We start from the raw sequence: 20,543 nt of genomic DNA, 5'->3' as shown, positions 1-20,543 counted from the left end.
TTCTTTTTATAAAGTGCAAATTTAATCTTCAGTTGTTAGCTCCAGTAAACAACATATGTCAAGTTCTCCCTGTTTCCACTCAAGGACAAAAGAGAAAGACTATTTTTTATTTTTACTTAAATGTCTAACAATAAGGCTAAAAAAAACCCCAACTTACATAAGTTTTTGCAAACATATTTCCTGGTAAGGTTTGAATGCTTTGCAATTATACTGAAGGATGGTGGCCTTTCATAATTAATGTGAGTAGACATAAGGAATGCATAATTGAGACATTTGTGCTTATTTGGCAATTTTAAGATCTCAAATTAAGAGAGACTAATATCAGTGTCCTTGAAGATATGGCCAAATTCCTTTACTGCAGTCACTTGAAGACACTGTCTAGTTTTGGCCTCTGCAATTTGATCTCATGTTCCTTTTCCAATATATGAAAGCATTATTGAGCTGGGGGTTTAGTTTGATGGGAAAGCAATGCCTGACATATGCAAGGCCCCAGGTTCTAGCTCCAGCACTGTAAGCAAAAACAACCAAGATATTTTTTTCTTATACATGTTTACATTTTAAAGGGGTTTCTTTGTTGGGAACTGTCCTCTTTTTCAAAGACACTGCTAGAAGCAGTTAGTCCAAGAGTAATAATGACTGATGTTTGTTGAATGCTTATATCTAGAGTAGTATAAGGGTTATTGGAATTGTCTACTCAAGTATAAAAATTTATGAAAAACCCTCATAACATAGGCAAAAATTTCAAAGGCCCCAAAACATTTTCTTTTACAAGAAAGTACAACTGCAGTATCTCTTGAATGACCTTCTAGACAATTCTGCAGAAAACATAGAAGTTAGGCTCAAAAAGTAAAATCTCTCATGAGGAATTCAAGTTTTTTTCTAGAATAATAAAAAGCAAATTTTTGAGGCAGCTTTCTGAAAACAAACCGTTAAGTTTATGGCTACAGTGAGTCTAAACAGGAATGAACAATGAAGACTTGCATGTGCTGATCTATGTGGCTCCTACCATTAGGACAGAAATTAAAATTAAAACACTGTCCAGCACTGTGTCAAATGGCAGGGAAAAATATCACAGTTGTTTTTTTATGTGCTCTCACTTAAGATCTCACTATTTAGAAATAAATCATTAAAAATAGAACATTCCTATAATACTGTATAATGTAAATGGGTACTAGGATTAAAAGGGAAGCTCTGTAGAGGCTGCAGCAAGATGTTGTGAACAGTCAGATCTTCAGCATTTGTTCGGCTGCTGCTAGATGATACAGGAAGTTTTCTGTTGCGGGTGGGAATCGCTTCTGCTTCAGCGCCTCAACATTGAGGATGACCTTTCCCCCATCATCTGACACTTCTGAGAATGGTGCCAGGTGGGTGAAGATTTCTTTTGTTTTTAGGGCAATGTCCTTTAATAGAATAGGAAAATATACAGTATGTTAGTATCTAAGAATGTGAATAGTTATTTCTTAGGATTCTCCTATTAGATTAACTTCATAAATTCTTTTTTTTTCTTTTTCCTGAGACAGAGTTTTCTCTGGCTGTCCTGGAACTCACTCCGTAGACCAGGCTGGCCTCTAACTTAATACATCTGCCTGTCTCTACCTCTTAAAATTTGGGATTAAAGTCATGTACCACTATGTCTATCTCTCATAAATTCTTAAATCAAAATAACGTAGGAAATCAATGTCTCAGATGTGTTTACAATCATTTTAGTCATTTTAAAGCATATAATGCATTGATAATAAGAGCAATCATTGTGGGGCCAGGCGTGGTGGCACATGACTTTGATCCCAGTGGGAGGTAGAGGCAGGTAGATGTGTTCAAGGCCAATCTAGTCTATACAGTGCGTTCTAGGCAGCCAGGGTTACATAGTGACCTTGTTTCAAAAAGCTACGCGTGGCAACTTTTAATCCCAGCACTTGGGAGGCAGAGACAGGCAGATCCCTGAGTTTGAGTATAGCCAGAACTACAAAGAGAAACAATGCTTTGAACAAAAAATAAAAGGAACCACAGGCCCAGGTAAAAGCTAGGTACCAAGCCTGGCAATTTTAAGTTGAATCTGAGATCCACATTGTGGAAGGAGAGAAATTCCTGAAAGTTGTCCTCTAACTTCCATGCATGCAGTGCCATGTACTCACACTCATATACACACAAAAATCCATGTCATGCTATTTCTGGGTTTTTACTATGCCAACAGGCACTGAGTTCCCAGAAACCATCCACTCCTTTCTTCTTGCAGAACCCTGTACCAGCATCCTACTTCTTCCTTTGAATTTATCTACCCTGGTACTTTCTTCACAGAATCATGTACTTGTCACTCTGTGATTGGCTTATATGGGTAATCACAGCTGTTTCAAGTTCATGAGTGCTACAGCCATGTCAGCATTTCACAGCTCTCCTTTCTATCCTCTGGCTCTTCTTTCTACCTTCTCTTCCATGATTCTGTGGTGATCTCTGAACCTTAAGGTGCAGTGATAGAAACGTCCTACTTAGGGTCGAACATTCAGTCACTTATTCTTGGCACTTTGATCAGTTTGAGTCTCCACATTAATTACTACTCATTGCAAAAATTAAATTAAATTAAATTAAATTAAATTAAATTAAAAAGCAGGCTCCACGAGGGCAGTATTTTTCTCACATTGAACCACATTGGCTATGGCAATAGGAACACTGAACAGATATTTAGATTCAGGAAGAAATCTTCAGGTGGGACCTGGTGAGTAAGTAGAGACTACTTCTCATAGATGCTCCCATGGTTGCATAGATAAAGATCAGCCTAGGCTCTGAGATGAGCCCAGTCTGGGAGTATATTCCTCAGTAGAGAGCTGGGAACAGGCAAAAGAGCAGTGAAGAGACTGGATTAGCCTCAGGGGCTTTGGAAAAACTCAGGAAATAAAAGCTATTTGTCCTCTGGTGAGGGCAGAGGACAGGTTGCCAAACTAGTGCATATGGACACTCTGTTAACTTAACAGGCTGACCTCCCCAGAGAAGCTGGTTCTTCAGATTTCAAAAGTAGAGATTTGATTCCAAAGTTACTGTTTCACTATCTGTTCCTCCATGAAAATTCTTGTAGCAAGATGAAATGCACTGATGGCCCTCAAAGAGATTCCAGACCACTCAGTGGTTACAATTCTCACCACTGGGGTTGGCTTTAGCACTAGCTCCTGTGATGACGTACCCCCTGACCCCTATCCACCATCATCCACTACAAACACTAATGCCAGCTGGCCTATCTCCTGACACTTCACTCTGCTGTGATGCCCCGAGAGTGACCCATGAGGCTGCTGAAGGATTCTTCATAAAGCCGATCAAAAGTTACCTGTATAACCTGGCTGTCTGACTTCTCTGGGTCTTCTGCAGACTGCACAATTAGTTGACCAATCTCTTTATGCAGTTTGCCCATCATCATGGCCTCTGATCAAAGCAGAAAGAATGTTATATGAAGACTAAGAAATTACACAATTAAAAAAAAACAAACCATTCAACTGAAAATCTGAAAGACCACACTAAAGGCAGCAGCAGATAATCCTCCAAGTTTCCGTTTTATTAACAACCCAGCTGTAACAGCAGGATTGAAGGTATGTTCACCAATGCCAAACCACATTCCCCTTCACATCTCCCTGATAAACAGTGGGGAAAAAACAAAACAAAAAAGCTGACTATAAGTGAGCTGGGACTTGCAGGAAAAACATGACTGTCCAAGTCTTTAACAGTTGAGAATCTAAGTGGCACATGCTTTTAATCCTAGCATTCTGAAGGCAGAGGAGGACTGATCTCTGTGAGTTGTAGGCCAGTTTGGTCTAATAATGAGTTCTAGTACAGAGTCTGACTATGAAGACAGACTCTGTCACAAAAATTAAGTGCATTTTTCTGGCATGAAGGTTGTGAAACAAGATCTTTTTGCACAGGTCCTAGGGTACCAGCAGAGCATACACTGTATTCAGATCCTTGGAAATATGCAAAGGAAACCAACTCAGTCACATCAATTACAGATGGTGCTCCTGCTATCAGGAAGATAAACAGAAAGTTATGTGTTTAACTATAAGGGACACTATTCACATGGTGCTGACTGGAATAAGGGTGTTTTGCAGATCACAGCAGAAAGCAGACAGTGCCATCCTTCCTAGCTCTGGCCATTTTTTTTTTTTTAAATCACACCAGGCGGTGGTGGTGCACGCCTTTAATCCCAGCACTTGGGAGGCAGAGGCAGGCGGATTTCTGAGTTCGAGGCCAGCCTGGTCTACACAGAGAAACCCTGTCTCCAAAAAAGACAAAAAAAAAAATCACTTTAGCATTACAAGAGGTAATATTTCCTATGATTGGGTTCAACTTTCATTTTTCCACATGAATATGGTCATGTTAGAAATTTTAAAACACGTGACAGAACAATTCTGGTTTTACTCATTTGAAGTTACCAAATAAAACCTGCATAGTGCCGGGTGGTGGTGGTGCACGAGTTTAATCCCAGCACTTGGGAGGCAGAGGCAGGCGGATTTCTGAGTTCCAGGCCAGCCTGGTCTACAGTGAGTTCCAGGACAGCCAGGGCTACACAGAGAAGCCCTGTCTCGAAAAAACAAAGAAAAAAAATCTACATAGCATCAGACTTTAACACAGGGTCCTAACAGTCAGCATTCAGCTGCTCCCACATTTGGGAACTGGTAAGAGATCACACAAAAGTTATAAAGGGCAATCCTATCTGGCTTTCTAACACATGTAGGACTACAGGTTTTAATCATATTTTCTGGACACTGAGAAATTCCGCCAGCTCCGACAGATGCCAAGCAGGCTCTCAAATACTGGCTTTAGGGAGAGAGGCAGCACAAAACATACAGCTGCTTGGCTTGTACCTCATGTTAATACTGGAACAGAAAATAAAACATAAAATTCAGAATAAAATGGAGAAGTCACCTTTTGCAAGTGGAGCGATGGTGATCTCACTATCTGCCAGATTCACAAACACGTCGTAGAGGTCCGGTCTGTTGCTCACCTCCAGTTCTACAAAGCCAGCAATGTACCCTGCATTGCAAATTGATCAAATCACTGGAGCATGAAGAAATCATGTGTGAAGGTCTCAGAAGGAGACTGCCAGTTCACTGGTTGCTGTTCTTTGAGGTTTCCTATTACTCAGGAACATTAGCTACACCAGTGGCACTCAGCAATTGCTATATTTTGTCAGATGCCTGAAGGAATACACATGGCTCAAAATGTTCTAAAATTTAAGTTCAATGTCAGTGAACAGGCTAAACTAAAGCATTTACTTTTTGGTCAGTGATATTTAGGTCAAGAAAGTCAGAAAGTAGGTAACTCTTTAAAAAGCCCATCTCCAGCTGGGCGATAGTGGTGAATACATTTAATCCCAGCATTCATGAGGCACTGAGGCCAGCCTGGTCTACAGAGTAAATTCTAGGACAGCCAAAGCTACACAGATAAACTCTGTCTCAGGGAGGTAAGAAAAGAAGGAAGGAAGGTAGAAAAACCAAAAAAAAGAAAGAAAGAAGAAAGAGAGAAAGAAAAGGAAGGAAGGAAGAAAGGAAGAAAAAAAAGAAAAAGGGAGGAAGGAAGGAAGGAAGGAAAAGAAAGCCTACACCCAATGCCCTTGTGTGTGTGTCTTTGAGTGTTCTCTCTTCTCTTAGTCCTCATATACAAAACACATTGAAAATATCTTTTTATAAAAAATCCAGCCGGGCGGTGGTGGCGCACGCCTTTAATCCCAGCACTCGGGAGGCAGAGGCAGGCGGATTTCTGAGTTCGAGGCCAGCCTGGTCTACAGAGTGAGTTCCAGGACAGCCCGGGGTACACAGAGAAACCCTGTCTCGAAAAACCAAAAAAAAAAAAAAAAAAAAAAAAAAAATCCAGCGCTGGTTTAAAACAAAAAGAATGTCAGAAAATAACATGGACTCAACCATTGTCTTTGTTTCAGATCTTTGTTCTGAGGGAAGCTCCCTCGGCTGTCAGGATGACATAAGGGTCATCCCTGAGTGCTATCAGATAACTGCTAATGGAGTCAAAAAGACTTGGTGCTGTTTAGGGAAATGGTTCCCACATACTGGTTATTTGAGAGAGCAAGTTAATTATAAAAACATGAGAGTTTTGTTGTTCTACAGTGCTGGTTACTGAGCTGGAACTCTCATATATGCTAGGCAAGTATGTGAATCTCAGCCATACCCTTAGCAAATGTTTTACATTCTCAAGTAAAGAAAGCAAAAACACCAACAAAAGCAAATCTTGCTACTGAAATCCAGACCCCAATTAACCACATGACAAATGTAAAACATAATGGGGTGGGCACTGACTACTAAAAATGAAGTTATTCAATAAATGCCCTGGATCCAGGTGATTATTCTTATAAAAAATGAAAACAGGAGCTAGATTATATTTAAATGGTGCAGTATATTCAGTTCTCAGTACCAAAAAGTGAATGGCTGAATAAATAAAAAAACTAAACAAAACAACAACAAAGAGACTAAAGGAACACTGAAAACCTCTCTCTCTCTCTCTCTCTCTCTCTCTCTCTCTCTCTCTCTCTCTCGCACTGGATGCTCTTGCAAAAGACAGGGATTAGATTCCTAGAACCCACTTGGTGGCTTACAACCATCTGTAACTCCAACTCCAGGCCTCCATTGGCACTAGGCACACAAGTGGTTCACAGACATACATATAGGCAAAACACTCATAGAGGGTTTAAATAATAAATCTTTAAAAAAGAAAATTAGGTTCCAAAATCAGACATTATATATATAAAAAATAATCCCAGGTATATTAAAGAAATGGAAAAGAAAAAACATAAGGAAAAAACGTAACTGTCTTATGCATCTCTCAGTAAATATATGTAATGCTTTTCATTAAACACTATGTACTGGAATTGCTGGTTTAACTCAAGTCACTGGCTAATGCCAAGTGTGCCCCTCAAAGACTATTCCAGTTTGTCTTCTGTAGCACCACAGGGGAGATTCTGTTAACTTCTCATCATTAACTGTTCTTGCTGCTGATACAGATTGAAATGTTTGTCAGCTTGGAGTTTACAAGGGCATTTTGTTATAGTTTTAACATAAGTTTTTCTGATTCCTAGTGAGAGGAAACACATCTACATGTGTTTTGTATCTGTTCTCTCTATAGTGGGGGAAAAAAACTTTCTTCTTTTTTTTTGAATTTTTTAAAATTTATTTATTTTTTATTTATTTATTTATTTATTTATTTATTTTAGGTTTTTCGAGACAGGGTTTCTCTGTGTAGCCCTGGCTGTCGTGGAACTCACTCTGTAGATTAGGCTAGCCTGGAACTCAGAAATCTGCCTGCTTCTGCTTCCCAAGTGCTGGGATTAAAGGCGTGCGCCACCACCGCCCGGCATTTTTTTTTTTTTTTCAATTAAGTTTTTCTTTTTAGTCCATAGAATTTCTGTATCTGCTCAGGATATGACATGCTTCAAAATCTCCAAGCTGGTTGTATGGTTCATTATCTTTGAAGTATCTTTTGATGAGTAAAATTTTTTTGATATAGTGTGTACATTTGTGTGTATGTGTATGTGTGTGTGGTGGTGGTGGTGGTGGTTCAGTTGCACGCTTGCCTTGTCACAGGGTTGAGGTAATAGAACAACTTGTATCAGTTGATTCTCTTCTTTCACTGTGTGTGTCTGGAGATCAAACTTAGGTCATCAGGCTTAGCAACAGCACCTTTATCCACTGAGCTTATCTCTGGCTCTACAAATGCTTAATTTTAATTCATTGGAATGTATTAGGCTTCTGTGGTTTTAGTGTTTTATATTTTGTTTCAGAAAAACCTTTTTCCATATATAGAATATTTAATGGCATAAAAATACAGAGGGTATAATAGCTTAAATTAAAAAAAGAAGTCTGTAGAAAATTAGTATTCCTGTAGCTATAAGTAATAAACTATTATTAAATTATTCTCATATCATTCATATATATATATATATATATTTATTTATTTTAGCTTTTCGAGACAGGGTTTCTCTTATAGCCCGGGCTGTCCTGGAACTCACTCTGTAGACCAGGCTGGCCTCGAACTCAGAAATCCACCTACCTCTGCCTCCCAAGTGCTGGGATTAAAGGTGTGCGCCACCACCGCCCGGCATAATATTTTTTAATGACTATGATTTTAAGAAAAACATGGAGAGGCTCAAAATAAAATCTAAGCATTCAAAATCAAATTAACTGATTAACTTAGGGCTAGGAATAGTTCAGTAGCAATGGCTTTGCTTAGCATGCCTGAAGCCCTGAGTCAATTTCTAATACCAGGAAAAAAGAAAGTTAAAATGAGAATTTTGTGCATTTTACCACAACTTTTAAATGGGGGGAAAAATCACTGTAATTGCCAAAAAGTTGTCTTATTATTCATTTTATCAATATGTACACCCTACCAACACAAATACATACACCAAACAAACATAAGCAGAGTCTTTCCTCCCCTGAATGTTTTCATGTACCTGTGCACATCTGTAAGCCTTCCAGTTCTTCAGTATGAAGGTGCATGTAAGAATGCAGGATGGTCCAATCCTGTCGATGCCACACTAAAGCAGGCAGAGTCCTAATGAATAAAGGCAAAAACTCAGTTATACAGTTGCTGGCCTTGGACACTTGCCTGCTCCTTCTCTCAAGAGAAAACTTCCAGGGTAAAGTTCTGTGGATGTCTACTCAGGAACAGAGGAGAAACCAAGTCTTAAATGTACTAATACCTCTGGACTTGATAAAGCAATGCCTGGATGTATGTCCATGTGAGTATGTATCTGTTTTGGGACAGGGTATTATACCCTGGCTGGCTAAGAACTCACTATGTAGCCCAGGCTGGCCTCAAACTCATGACAATCCTCCTGCCATAGCCTCTAAAGTGCTAGAATTACAGGTATATGCCACCAAACCCAGAGAAGGCCACATTTTAAATTACCTTTTGGGACAGATTGGCTACAAAAAACTCAAGGTGAATGTGATGATTTCTATGTACTTCGCTCAGGGAGTAGCACTGTTTGGAAGTGTGGTTGTTGAAGTAGGTATGTCACTGTGGAAGTAGGGTTTCTTCGAGTAGTACTGGCTGTCATGGAACTCACTCTGTAGACCAGGCTAGCCTCAGACTCAGGGATCCAACTGCTTTGTGTCTCCCAACAGCAGCCTCTGTCTTCCAAGTGCCCTATTTACAAAGTTAAATAAGAATCTTTCTGGGGTTAGGAAGATAGTTCAGCAGTTAAGGACACTGACTGCTCTTCCAGAGGTCCTGAGTTCAATTCCCAGCAACCACATGGTAGCTTACAACCAACCGTAATGGGATCAGATGCCCTCTTCTGGTATGTCTGAAGATGCTGACAGTGTATTCATATAGATAAAATAAGTAAATATATTTTAGAAAGAAAGAAAGAAAGAGAAAAAATAATCTTTCCAAACTCAGTGATCCTGAACTATTAGCTCTAAAATAAATCACAAAAATGGTATTTTACTCAGACTAACCCATATTCTTTTTATTTAGCATGTAGCAGAACATAGCACACAGTACCATCTAGTGTTTCCAACTGTTAGGAAAGCTTACGCTTTTTAATAATTAATGATAATACCTGGTAAACTCCTGGACAGCTTCTATTTTGGGGTGATAGACAACAATTCGTTTTTTCAGCATCAATGCTGTGTGTAAGATAACAGTTTCCATTCCAAATTGAGATACAATGTCTTAAAATAAAAAGATAACATTACATTAAATACATAATGGCATAAGGTTTTCAATAAATAGAATTTTTGTCATATAAATGCAAAATTATTTTAAATACACCAGCTACATTTAGGCAGATGTTATTAAGTGCAAACACACTTCATCTGATGGACGGGTATGTTTACTCATGCATGTTTACTAGGATCTATATAGTTGCCAGCAATGCCCCATAGGGACTCTGTGCTGGATGTACAGATGAAACCAGACTCCTAAGGAAGTGCAACACATAATACAAAGGAGAACCAATGATTTTCAGTGTCATAAAAACATCTTGAGGAATACCCAATCTCCACCCAACGCTCAGGAACCACTAAAGACAGCAAATGGAAAGCAGTGGGCTCTGTTACAGGACGTGAAGGAGGGCAGCTTGACCATCAGAGGACCACCAAGATCTGTGACTTATTTCTAGGATTTAAGACTGTGCCTGAGGTTGGAGTTCTCTAGAAGGAAGAACTAATGACTAGAATGTAAGGAAATAAAAACTATGTAAGTCAGTGGAGACTGTAAGCCATGAATTTAGCAAAAAGAAGACTTCTAGAAGAGAGACACAATGTAGAAAAGATTGTCACAAAATATGCTTTCCTTTGACAGAACCCTAAGTCAGTAAGTCAGTAAGAGCTGATATACTCTTTGTAGGAAATGCAGGTTAAAGCAACCTTGGCTTGGAGCTTTTGTTATTGGCTAGGGTTTTCCTTTATTTCTTACCTTTGATGGAGCCAGCAAGATATGCTTTTCGACCATCAAAGTCTCTGCTAAGGAAAGAGCCATTTTCTTCACTCTGGCAGATCCCCTTGGTGAGAACTGCAATGTAACTCTCCATCATTTTAACTGGACTTCCATATTTCAAATATATTCTGTAAGAAAGGACAAAAAGTGACAATGTTTTATATGCAGTATGAGTAATGTGGAGAAAGGCACCAAGGATAGACACTGGTATTTTCTAGATTATAAAGTAATCTGGCAGCATTTCCAATTGTATAAACCATCTCATAGCATTTCTTCTCTAAGTTACTTTGAAATACAACACTTGACAGATGTGGACCATTTCTGAGGAATGCTCTTTCCTGCTATCAGATGTAGTCCCTATACAGGGAAATTAACAGTGGCCTCCCAAGGCTGTTACTCCCAGGAATATTACATTCTTGTTTCTTTTTATGACTTATGCTCATGACTGGCATTCTCAGACATGTAACTCTGTTTTATTGTCTTGATTTCCTTTGACAAAGAGCTCAAGGTATTGTTCACAGAGAAAGCAGTAATTAGCTATAGAACTTATGCTTATTATAAGCAATCCTAGAGGTAATACATTCAAATGATTAAGAAATCCATGCTCTTTAATTTCTTTTAAATACACACATCTATCATCAAGTTAAAGACTTCCAAAAAATGCTGACAGGAAGCCAGCTGCATTCATAGAGCCCAAGTGAAGTCTCTTCCCCTTCAAATCCCTTCCTGTGAACAACTAAGGCTACTTCTCTTTTATTTATAGACACTGACCCAATTGTTTGTTTGTTTAGAGGCAATGTCTCTCTGCATACCCTGGCTATCCTGGAACTTGCCATCTAGACCAGATTGGCCTCAGGCTCAAGAAAGATCCACTTGCCTCTGCCTCCTGAGTGCTGAGATTAAAGACTTAAACCACTATGTCTGGCTTAGAGCTACATTTTGGTTGAGAAACTTGACTGAGGCTATATTTCAGTAGCTTATATTGGGGGCATACTTCAGTAGTCAAGAGTAGACTTAGCCTGCTCAAAGCCCTGAGTTTGATTGGCAGCACTGAGAAATAAAAAAAGAGATTACTGGACATATTTGGGCCTTTCAGAAGCTGATGTAATAGAAAATTACAGAGAAAATTAAACTGAAAACTGATTTTTATATCTGACTACTTGAAAAGTATATTTATTGTAGACTAACTGAAAAAAATCTAGTTGAACTGATTACTAAATGCTTACTTACTATATCAAGATACAAATTGAGAAAAACGCGGGGAGGTGATGGCGCATGCCTTTAATCCCAGCACCTGGGAGGCAGAGGCAGACGGATTTCTGATTTTGAGGCCAGCCTGGTCTACAGAATGAGTTCCAGGACAGCCAGGACTACACAGAGAAACCCTGTCTCGAAAAACCAAAAAAGCAACAACAACCACAACAACAACAACAAAAAAAAAAAAAAAAAAAAAAAAAACAAATTGAGAAAAAGGTGGAGAGCAATGAATATTGTGAGCTCTCAGGTATGGCCACCAACCCACTAGTTTAAACACAAGCTTATAGAAAAAGATGTTACAAGGGTTATATGAACTGGGACTGGGGAAGAGGCAGGAGGAAATCTTGAATTTTATTGTAGATTTCTCCGTATCACTGATAATTTTTAAAAAGATTTACTTATTTTTCTTTTATGTACATTGAGGTTTTGCCTGCGGATGTTGGATCCCCTGGAGCTGGAATTAGACTGTTGTGAGCCGCCATGTAGGTACTAGGGACTATGGAAGAGCAGCCAGTGCTCTTAAGCACTGTGCCATCTCTCTAGCCCCATAATTGATACTTTTTTATTATGTGCTTCTTAATAAAAAAAATTTGTCAACATAATGAACAGAAATCAACTATAGTAATGGAGAAGTCAAACATAAAATTGATGAGATGACAACCCTAGCTCCATCAGAGACAGAAAAGAACAACCCCCTTGAAAAGACTGTGGGAGAACCACATAGTGCATCCCAGAGGACCATGTTCACACAGTAACTTCAGGCCTGCCATACTTGGCATGTATAGATTCCAGGTGTGCACAAAACCCCACTAGCCAAAGGGATTAGGGGATGCCACCCAGAAACTGAAGCCTTTGTGAGTGGCCTCTGCTCTATGTCATAGGAAGCACGTCTGCCTGATTCACTCCCTCTACATTTACCTCACCATCATGAAAAAGTATCTGTCCATGAGTGTGTACAAAGACATCAGACACATGTGTGGGGACATGAGAACACATGTGAAGCTAAGCATGTGGAAGCAAGAAACATGGGGATAGAAGAACTGGCTGGCAACTGCTGAGTCACTATGTCTTCTGCCCTGAGACAGGAGAGGAGAATGTACAATGCCATAACACTATGCACAACAGAAACTAGACATCTTCTCAGCTTTCTGAAGCGGAAGTGGTATCTGAAGCAACACTGCCTTCTGAACTCCAAAATACTTCCTGTTCAGTTCATCTGAGTAACTATGCCTGGCTAGGGAGGTCAGATGCAATGGAAGAGTCAAGCTTTTTAAAAAACACCTCTACAGTTTTCAGTTTACAGCTTCTGGACGTCAACCCTTCTATCAGTAACAACATCACCTATGTCAGTGCCACAAGAACAGCAGCTGCTTCTGTTCCACAGTGAGCCACATGCCTGAATTTAGCTTTCCATAACAAGTCTTATAATATGGCTATTTACATAAACAGTAAAACCTCTCTTTGTGGGGCTGGAGAGATGGCTCAGCAGTTAAGAGCACTGACTGCTCTTCCAGAGGTCCTGAGTTCAATTCCCAGCAACCACAGAGTGGCTCACAACCATCCATAATGGGATCTGATGTACCCTTCTGGTATATCTGAAGAGAGCAACAGTGTACTCATATACATAAAGTAAATAAATAAATCTTAAAAAAAAACCCTCTCTTTGTTAAAATACAATCTAACTGAAACTCTTAGGTAATCAAGTTTTCTTTTTTAATTTTTGCTTTGTTGTGCATGTGCATGTGTGTGGGGTACATATGTATAAAAGACAAAAAAAAGTAACCATTAGGCTTACAGTAGGAAAAACAATTCCCTTCAGCTCTCTACGAAAGTACTGAATGAGAGAGCTAAAACATATGACATTTAAAATTGCATGTTAGCTAGTGATACTAGTAAAAAACCAGGCAAACTAAAATGTGGGGAAAGCCATCATTAAAAAGCCATTATGTCCTTAATATGTAAGAAAGATTAGAACAGAACAAAAGTGGCAAACAATCTGAGCTGCCCAAGAACTACAAAAACTGGACAAATTGCTTCTTCTCCCCTGGCCCATTTCCCCAAATCAGAGGATTAACCCACAAAACAAAAAGAAAGTCTCACTCTACAGATCAGACCCTGCAAAGCCAAAATGGATCAAGTCAGGTAGACAGAAGGCTGAATTTGCTTCCTTCATGTGAACATTTGCTGGGTCACTACTAAATGAGATCTTCATTTTGGTGAATTAGCATTTAACATAGTTTTCATACAGACCTACACAATATCCTAGTGAAGGCGGCATATTTCTCTGGGTTAAAATCTTTGGCGGTCAGAACAATAGAAAAATGAGTCACCTGTCCAAAAGAAACAAACAAAAGCAAGGTTTTTAAAGATACTAAATAGAATTCAATAAATAGTTGCTTTAACAGATTAATTGTATTAATCTATTCTTACAAACCTCTCGGACACAATGTAGTTAAATTAGAAAGACCAAAATACCAAGTCTTTACTTGCTTCTCTATCCTTATTTTATTTTGGAAACAGTCTCGCTATGTAGCCCATGTTGGTCTTAAACTTGAGACCTTTAGGCTAAGCCTCCTAAGACACTGGGATTATATGTGTATGCCAATGTGCTCTATTGAAAAACATGTATTTTAAACTATTTCTAAATCTTATTGCTTTTAAAATCTGAAACACGGGGGCTGGAGAGATGGCTCAGCGGTTAAGAGCACTGACTGTTCTTCCAGAGGTCCTGAGTTCAAATCCCAGCAACCACATGGTGGCTCACAACCATCCGTAATGAGATTGGATGCCCTCTTCTGGTGTGTCTGAAAACAGCTACAGTGTACTTATCAATAAAATAAATAAATAAATAAATAAATATAAAAAAATAAAAAAATAAAAAAATAAAATCTGAAACACTGTTGTGATATGAATGCTGCTGTAATCCAAAACATGGGCTACATCCACTTCAGGCTGCATCAAGATTTTTCAGAAAGAAATGAAGGAGGTAGAGTAATGGCTTAGCAGTTAAAGCATTTGCTACTCTTGCAGAGGACCCAAGTTTGAGGCCCAATAGTCACAGAACAGTTCACAACTGTCTTTAACTCCACCTCCAGGGGGTCCAATGCCCTCTTCTGGACTCTAAAGACATCTGTACTCACATGGGCATGCATGCACATAAATAAAAGTAAAAGTACGATTTGAAAAAAAAAAACAAAAAACAAATGAACCAAACTGAATATAAGTGAGTAATGCCATCACAATCTGTAATGGAGGCGCACTTGGGAAGTAAAGACAGAAGGATCAAGAGTTTAAAGTAAACCTCGGCCATATAGTGAGTATGAGGCCAGCTGGGCTATGAAGACTGTCTCAAACCAAACCATCAAGGATAAAAAGAACTTACTGAATAACACCCAAAGATCTTATAATACATTGAAACATCCAAACTTAAATTTTCTAAGAACCCTATAACTGTTTCTATATGATTTTCCTAGTTTATACTAGAAAAACAGTTAATGCTATTGTTTGTATTCTGGACATACTTCATAGGGTCCCATTATAGCTCAAAAGTTAACCCTGAAAAGTGAAAAGAGGCACCCCAGGTACCTCAGGGACTTGTTTTCTTATTCTTTCACTTGGAAAACTCTGCTTGCTTTAAGTTAGAAACCACGTAATTTAGCTGGGCAGTAGTGGTCCATGCCTTTAATCCTAGGAGTCTACAGAAAGAGTTCCAGTACAACCAGGGATACACAAAGAAATCTTGTCTCAAAAGAAAAAAAAAAAAGATAAAAAGAAATCGCATTAACATATTTACCAAGTCACACTGATACTTAACTACTACAGTAAACACACCAATAAAAGCCTAATTATGAAAAGGTTTTGTTAGTAATCATTTTAAATTCATAATGTATCCTTATCATCTACAAGTAAATTAAAAATTCTTAACTCTACCAAGAACATTTATATCTTTAAAACAGTTTTTAAGGGGCTGAAGAGGTGGTTCAGTGCTTAAGAACACGGGCTACTCTTCCAGAGGACCTGGGTTCTATATTCAGAATCCACATGGTTATACAAGACTGTTTCTAACTCCAGTCCCAGGAGATCCAACACCTTCTTCTGATTTTTTTGCAGGCAGTAGACACACATATATTTATACAGACATACATTCATGAAAAACACTTCTACATATAAAAGTAAATTTTAAAAGATTAAAAAGTTTTTGACTAGCTCTTTCATTTTGCAGCCAGTGCTGTACCACAATCACTTATGCAAGAACCACAAATGGTACTTCAATGAATCGTCTCACATTCGGAGCAAGATCACATCTTCCCCTCTTTCTAAAGAGCTAAGGCAGGAGTATAATGTTGGGTCTATGCCCATTCAAAAGGATAATGAAGTTTAGGTAGTTCGAGGACACACAAAGGCCAGGAGATGGCAAAGTGTTCCAAGTGTACAGGAAGAAATAAATCATCTACTTTGAATGAGTGCATCAAGAAAAGACTAATAGTACAACTGTTCATGTGGACATCCACCCCAGCAAGGTGAAGAAGGAGATCCTGGAGAGGAAAGCCAAGTCCTGACAGGTAGGAAAGGAGAAGGGCAAACACAGGGAAGAACCGACCAAGAAGATGCAGAAGTAGAGCATTTCATACACAACTTTCATTAAAGACTGCTTAAGTTTAAAAAGAAAAAAAAAAAGTTTTGACTAGCCTGGAATGCATTATGTAGTTCAGGCTGGTCTTGAACTTTGCAATTCTACTACCTGAACCTCTTAAGAGTTGGGATTACAGGTATATGCTATCACTCCCAGCTTCTAAAATAGTTTTGTGTTTTTGAAACAGGTCTTATTATATAACTCAGGCTAGCCTGGAATTCCCTATGGAAACCAGGCTGGCCTCGAACTTAGAGATCCACCTGCCTCCCAAGTGCTGGGAATTACAGGTGTAATACACCATACCCAGGCTTAAAATAGTTTTCAGTTATAGAAAACAGTTCTCACTTTTATTCAATATGACTCTGAAACTGCCTTATATCTCTAGTCCATCAGACTATGAGACACTCTATATCTTCAAACTGTTCAGCATGCAACTAACCACAGTGGATACCAGTCTTCTTACATCGAATGGAATCTTAAAGGGAATGGTTTCAGTGAAAATAAGATTTAATGTTTTCAAGTGTGTATCAGACAGAATCTAAAGCTTATATTCTTAAGTCCTTTTAGATATTTTGGTTTGTTTGTTTGTTTGGTTGGTTGGTTTTGTTTTTGACATTGAAGCAGTCATACCTTTTTCAAAACTGAAGAATCTGGAACTTCAACTGTAGTGACATAAAACCATGTTCTTCTGTACTGACCAAAGACAAAAGGGTGGAGAAGTTTGTTTTCATCAGTTAGACAGCATTTTCTGAGCAGGAGATTCCTTAATGAGGCTGTCGTGGAAGGATAACACCACACCCACAGAACTTCTCCATTAGTGTCCTTTTCTATGGTGGAAAGATGGTCACTGTGAGAATGTCAAACAGCAGCAAGGAAGTGAATTGATTGGTTACTCAGAAACATTTTGTGGAATCAGTTTTAACACCCCACTTTACAAAGCAACCCAGATCATGAGACACAAAATTCCTATGAACTCAAGATTTGCATTTGCTGCTGGGCAGTGGTGGCGCACACCTTTAATCCCAGCACTTGGGAGACAGAGGCAGGCGGATTTCTGAGTTCGAGGCCAGCCTGGTCTACAGAATGAGTTCCAGGACAGCCAAAACTACACAGAGAAACCCTGTCTCGAAAAACCAAAAAAAAAAAAAAAAAAAAAGATTTGCATTTGCTTGTTTTTATTATCACCCAAGCTAGTTATATGATACAGTCAAAGGCGACCTTGAACTCCTGATTCTAACTCTTATCTCCTAAACTTGAGATTCCAAGGTATCATGTAATCTCATAATCATATAAACATGGCACCACTATCATTTTGTTTTTAGGCTACCTAAACAAAGCAGGTAAAAGTGCTTGCTACTAATCCTGATGACCTGCGTTTGGTCCCCAGGTCACACATGGTTAAAGGAGAGAACTGGCTCCCCAAAACTGTTCTCAGACCTCCATGTGAGTAAGCCTGCCACATGTTCACATATACAAATAATTAAACCTGTAAAGAAAAACTAGCCTTACATATTTGGTAAGATCTTCTATCACCTCTCACAAAATGGTTATTGACTTACGTTTTTATGCAACTGGAAGAAGTTTTAATAAAAATACATAAAAAGAGTTGTTAAAGGAAAAAAATGGAGGGCTGGAGAGATGGCTCAGTGGTTAAGTGCACTGACCTCTAGAAGTCCTGAGTTAATTCCCAGCAACCACATGGTGGATCACAACCATCTGTAATGGAATCTGATGCCCTCTTCTGGTGTGTCTGAAGAGAGCAATTGTGTACTTAATACATAAAATAAATCTTAAAAATGGGGGGGGGGATGGAGAGGCCTAGGTATATAGGCAGAGTTATTTGAAATCCTGAGTTAGAGCCTTAATCCCCCTTCCCCAGCAACAAAGGAGATGGTGAAACCTTAAATTTCAGTTTTCTCATTGCTGCATTGCTGGGGACTAAACCCAGCGCATCTTAAATGCTAACCAAGAGCTCTACCACTATGCCAAGTTTTTATAATAACAATAATAACGGGCAGTGGTGGCACATGCCTTTAATCCCAGCACTTGGGAGGCAGAGGCAGGTAGATTTCTGAGTTCGAGGCCAGCCTGGTCTGCAGAGTGAGTTCCAGGACAGCCAGAGCTACACAGAGAAACCCTGTCTCAAAACCACCCCCCCAAAATAATAATAATAATAATAATAATAATAATAATAAAAGCTATCTAATAGTGTACTTTTCTCACCAAAATAAATACCTCAATTAAAAAAAAAGGAAATAAAGAACTTGAGGGGCTGGCTCAGTCCTCAAAGTAGTTGATAACTATAGATTTGTGTCACTATGCCTCTGATAACCCCTTTCCTTAGAAACAAATACTTTTTTTTTTTTTTTGAGACAGGATTCCCTTTTGTAGCCCTGGCTTTCCTGGAACTTTCCTGCATAGACCAGGCCAGCCTTAAAACTTAGAAAGCCACCTGCTGCCCCCCAAGTGCTAAGCTAAAAGCAGGTCACCACCACCTAGCTTAGAAATAAATATCCTTTAAGTGCATGTAAGAATAAAATCTAGCCGGGCGGTGGTGGCGCACGCCTTTAATCCCAGCACTTGGGAGGCAGAGGCAGGCGGATTTCTGAGTTCGAAGCCAGCCTGGTCTACAGAGTAAGTTCCAGGACAGCCAGGGCTATACAGAGAAACCCTGTCTCAAAAAAACAAAAACAAACAAAAAAATAAAATCTAAGGAAAAAAGGAGAATTAAAAACTAAAGAACTGTTGAGCAGACAAATATGTTGAGTTTTTGTTTGTTTTGTCTGCCTCCTGAGTGGTAAGATTAAAGTGTACCACACCCTGGCACTTTAAAATGATGTTTGTAAGTCATTTTTATCTTCATAGTTTAACTCAATCTTAATTTTGAAGTGCTGGCAGGGCCAAGATTCCTGAGGTACTTAGGTTTTGTTTTCAAGTAGTTTTAAAATCACATTAGAAATGAATACAAAGGGACTAGAGATAGTCTTGCAATTAAGAGCACTGGCTGTTTTTCAAGAGGACTAGGTTCGATTTCCAGCACCTACATGACAGCTCACAACTGGCTCCAGGTCCAAGGGATCTGATGATCTCTTCTGACCTCCACTGAACCGAGAATGCACAAGGTGCACAAGCATACAGTCAGGCAAACATTCACACTAAAAAAAATTAAATTTTACACAAAAAGAGAAAGCAAATAAGGATAAAGTCACTCCTTTGAGCTCCTGAAAAATTGCAGCAGTTATTTGGTATGCCTAAGCAATGCGATTGCACTCTGCCAGGAAGAATAGTGTCCTATGTGTATTAGAACCTCGGCGACTACTCAAAGGAATTCATAAAGGTCCATGCATTCATGCAGTTCGGTGCTGTCACCTACCACCTGCTTGGGCTGCCAAGGCTCACACATAGTTTGGACTATACAAAGATACCTTTAAATTTCCTCCGCATGAATTCCTATTAACTAGCCGGGGTCCCACATGTAACCATGAAGGAACTCCAGGAACACCTGGATCAACGGACACGGAGTTCTCCGCCGTGGGAGTGGAAGTTCTGGGTCATCCTCCACGGGTTTCAACATCGGTTCTGCCACTTCCTGACATGTCCTGCCAGTGGCACTCGGGACTCCTAGGGTGTCACCCATACTCTCAGGGAGCCGCAAACAAGCGCAGCCCAGCCCTAGCTCTCCAACCCCATAGTCTCAAAGCGGGTCATCAACCGGAGTACGGAGCCCCGCCCGCCCGCCCGCAGGCCCCACGTCAGCCCCGGCGCTGAGGAGGCCGAAGTCTTTGGCCCAAGTCTAGCTCCTCCCTGGAGGGGCAGACCCGGGGATCCCAGAACCCAGGCGGAGCATGGCCTGGCGGACAGAGAGCCTGAATCCTCACCGATCAGCCCAACTCCGAGCATCAGCTGGGTGTCCATTGCCACAACCGCAGCCATCTTCCGCCGCTACCCTGGCTCCGCACTGCAGGTCCCACCCCTCCTCTTGGCCACGCCCATACACAAGTCCCGTCCCTTCCGGCAGGGTGCAGCAGGGACTACAGGTGCCGCTCCAGGCTTCCCTCTCCTGGCCAAACCTCCTTCTTGCAGCCCTTCTACCCTTAGGTCCTTGTTCCATCACAGGGACACATCCAGCCATTTCACCCTCAGTTTGTCTAGTACCTTAAAGATGGAGTTTACTGATTCATTACAAAAACAAATAATAATTGGAGACCTAATATGTAAGTGT

The 20,543-nt window shown here is 39.8% G+C and overlaps 1 protein-coding gene across 2 annotated transcripts; it reads right to left on the bottom strand.

Moving 5' to 3' along the window:
- Positions 1-20,315, bottom strand: Fam45a (family with sequence similarity 45 member A). Of its 2 annotated transcripts, none has more exons than XM_028773950.1 (9): positions 20,200-20,315; positions 16,952-17,148; positions 13,939-14,018; positions 10,411-10,559; positions 9,554-9,665; positions 8,438-8,538; positions 4,903-5,010; positions 3,314-3,408; positions 1-1,400 (listed from the first exon to the last, which is right to left on the bottom strand). In XM_028773950.1, exons 1-9 carry the CDS (start codon positions 20,252-20,254, stop codon positions 1,224-1,226), a joined length of 1,074 nt encoding a protein of 357 aa, XP_028629783.1. In that variant the 5' UTR covers positions 20,255-20,315; the 3' UTR covers positions 1-1,223. The 2 variants fall into 2 exon arrangements, with proteins under 2 accessions (XP_028629783.1, XP_028629791.1); XM_028773958.1 differs by having other exon boundaries at positions 16,952-17,009; positions 20,200-20,267.
- Positions 20,316-20,543: the final 228 nt, after the last annotated feature.

The sequence above is a fragment of the Grammomys surdaster genome, unplaced genomic scaffold (genome assembly GCF_004785775.1).
Source record: "Grammomys surdaster isolate TR1022 unplaced genomic scaffold, NIH_TR_1.0 66, whole genome shotgun sequence".
Lineage (NCBI taxonomy): Eukaryota > Metazoa > Chordata > Mammalia > Rodentia > Muridae > Grammomys > Grammomys surdaster.
This window is presented reverse-complemented; position numbering and strand designations above follow the sequence as displayed.

What these genes read in the sequence shown, in the direction of transcription:
- Fam45a (XM_028773950.1), bottom strand. Translation starts at nt 20,254, where the DNA reads ATGGCTGCGGTTGTGGCAATGGACACCCAGCTGATGCTCGGAGTTGGG. An exon ending in ATTCTTCAGTTTTGAAAAAG is followed by an intron (nt 14,019 to 16,951) that starts GTATGACTGCTT and finishes TCTTTTGGACAG; the next exon opens with GTGACTCATTTTTCTATTGT. An exon ending in AGGCTTACAGATGTGCACAG is followed by an intron (nt 5,011 to 8,437) that starts GTACATGAAAAC and finishes TTTGCAATGCAG; the next exon opens with GGTACATTGCTGGCTTTGTA.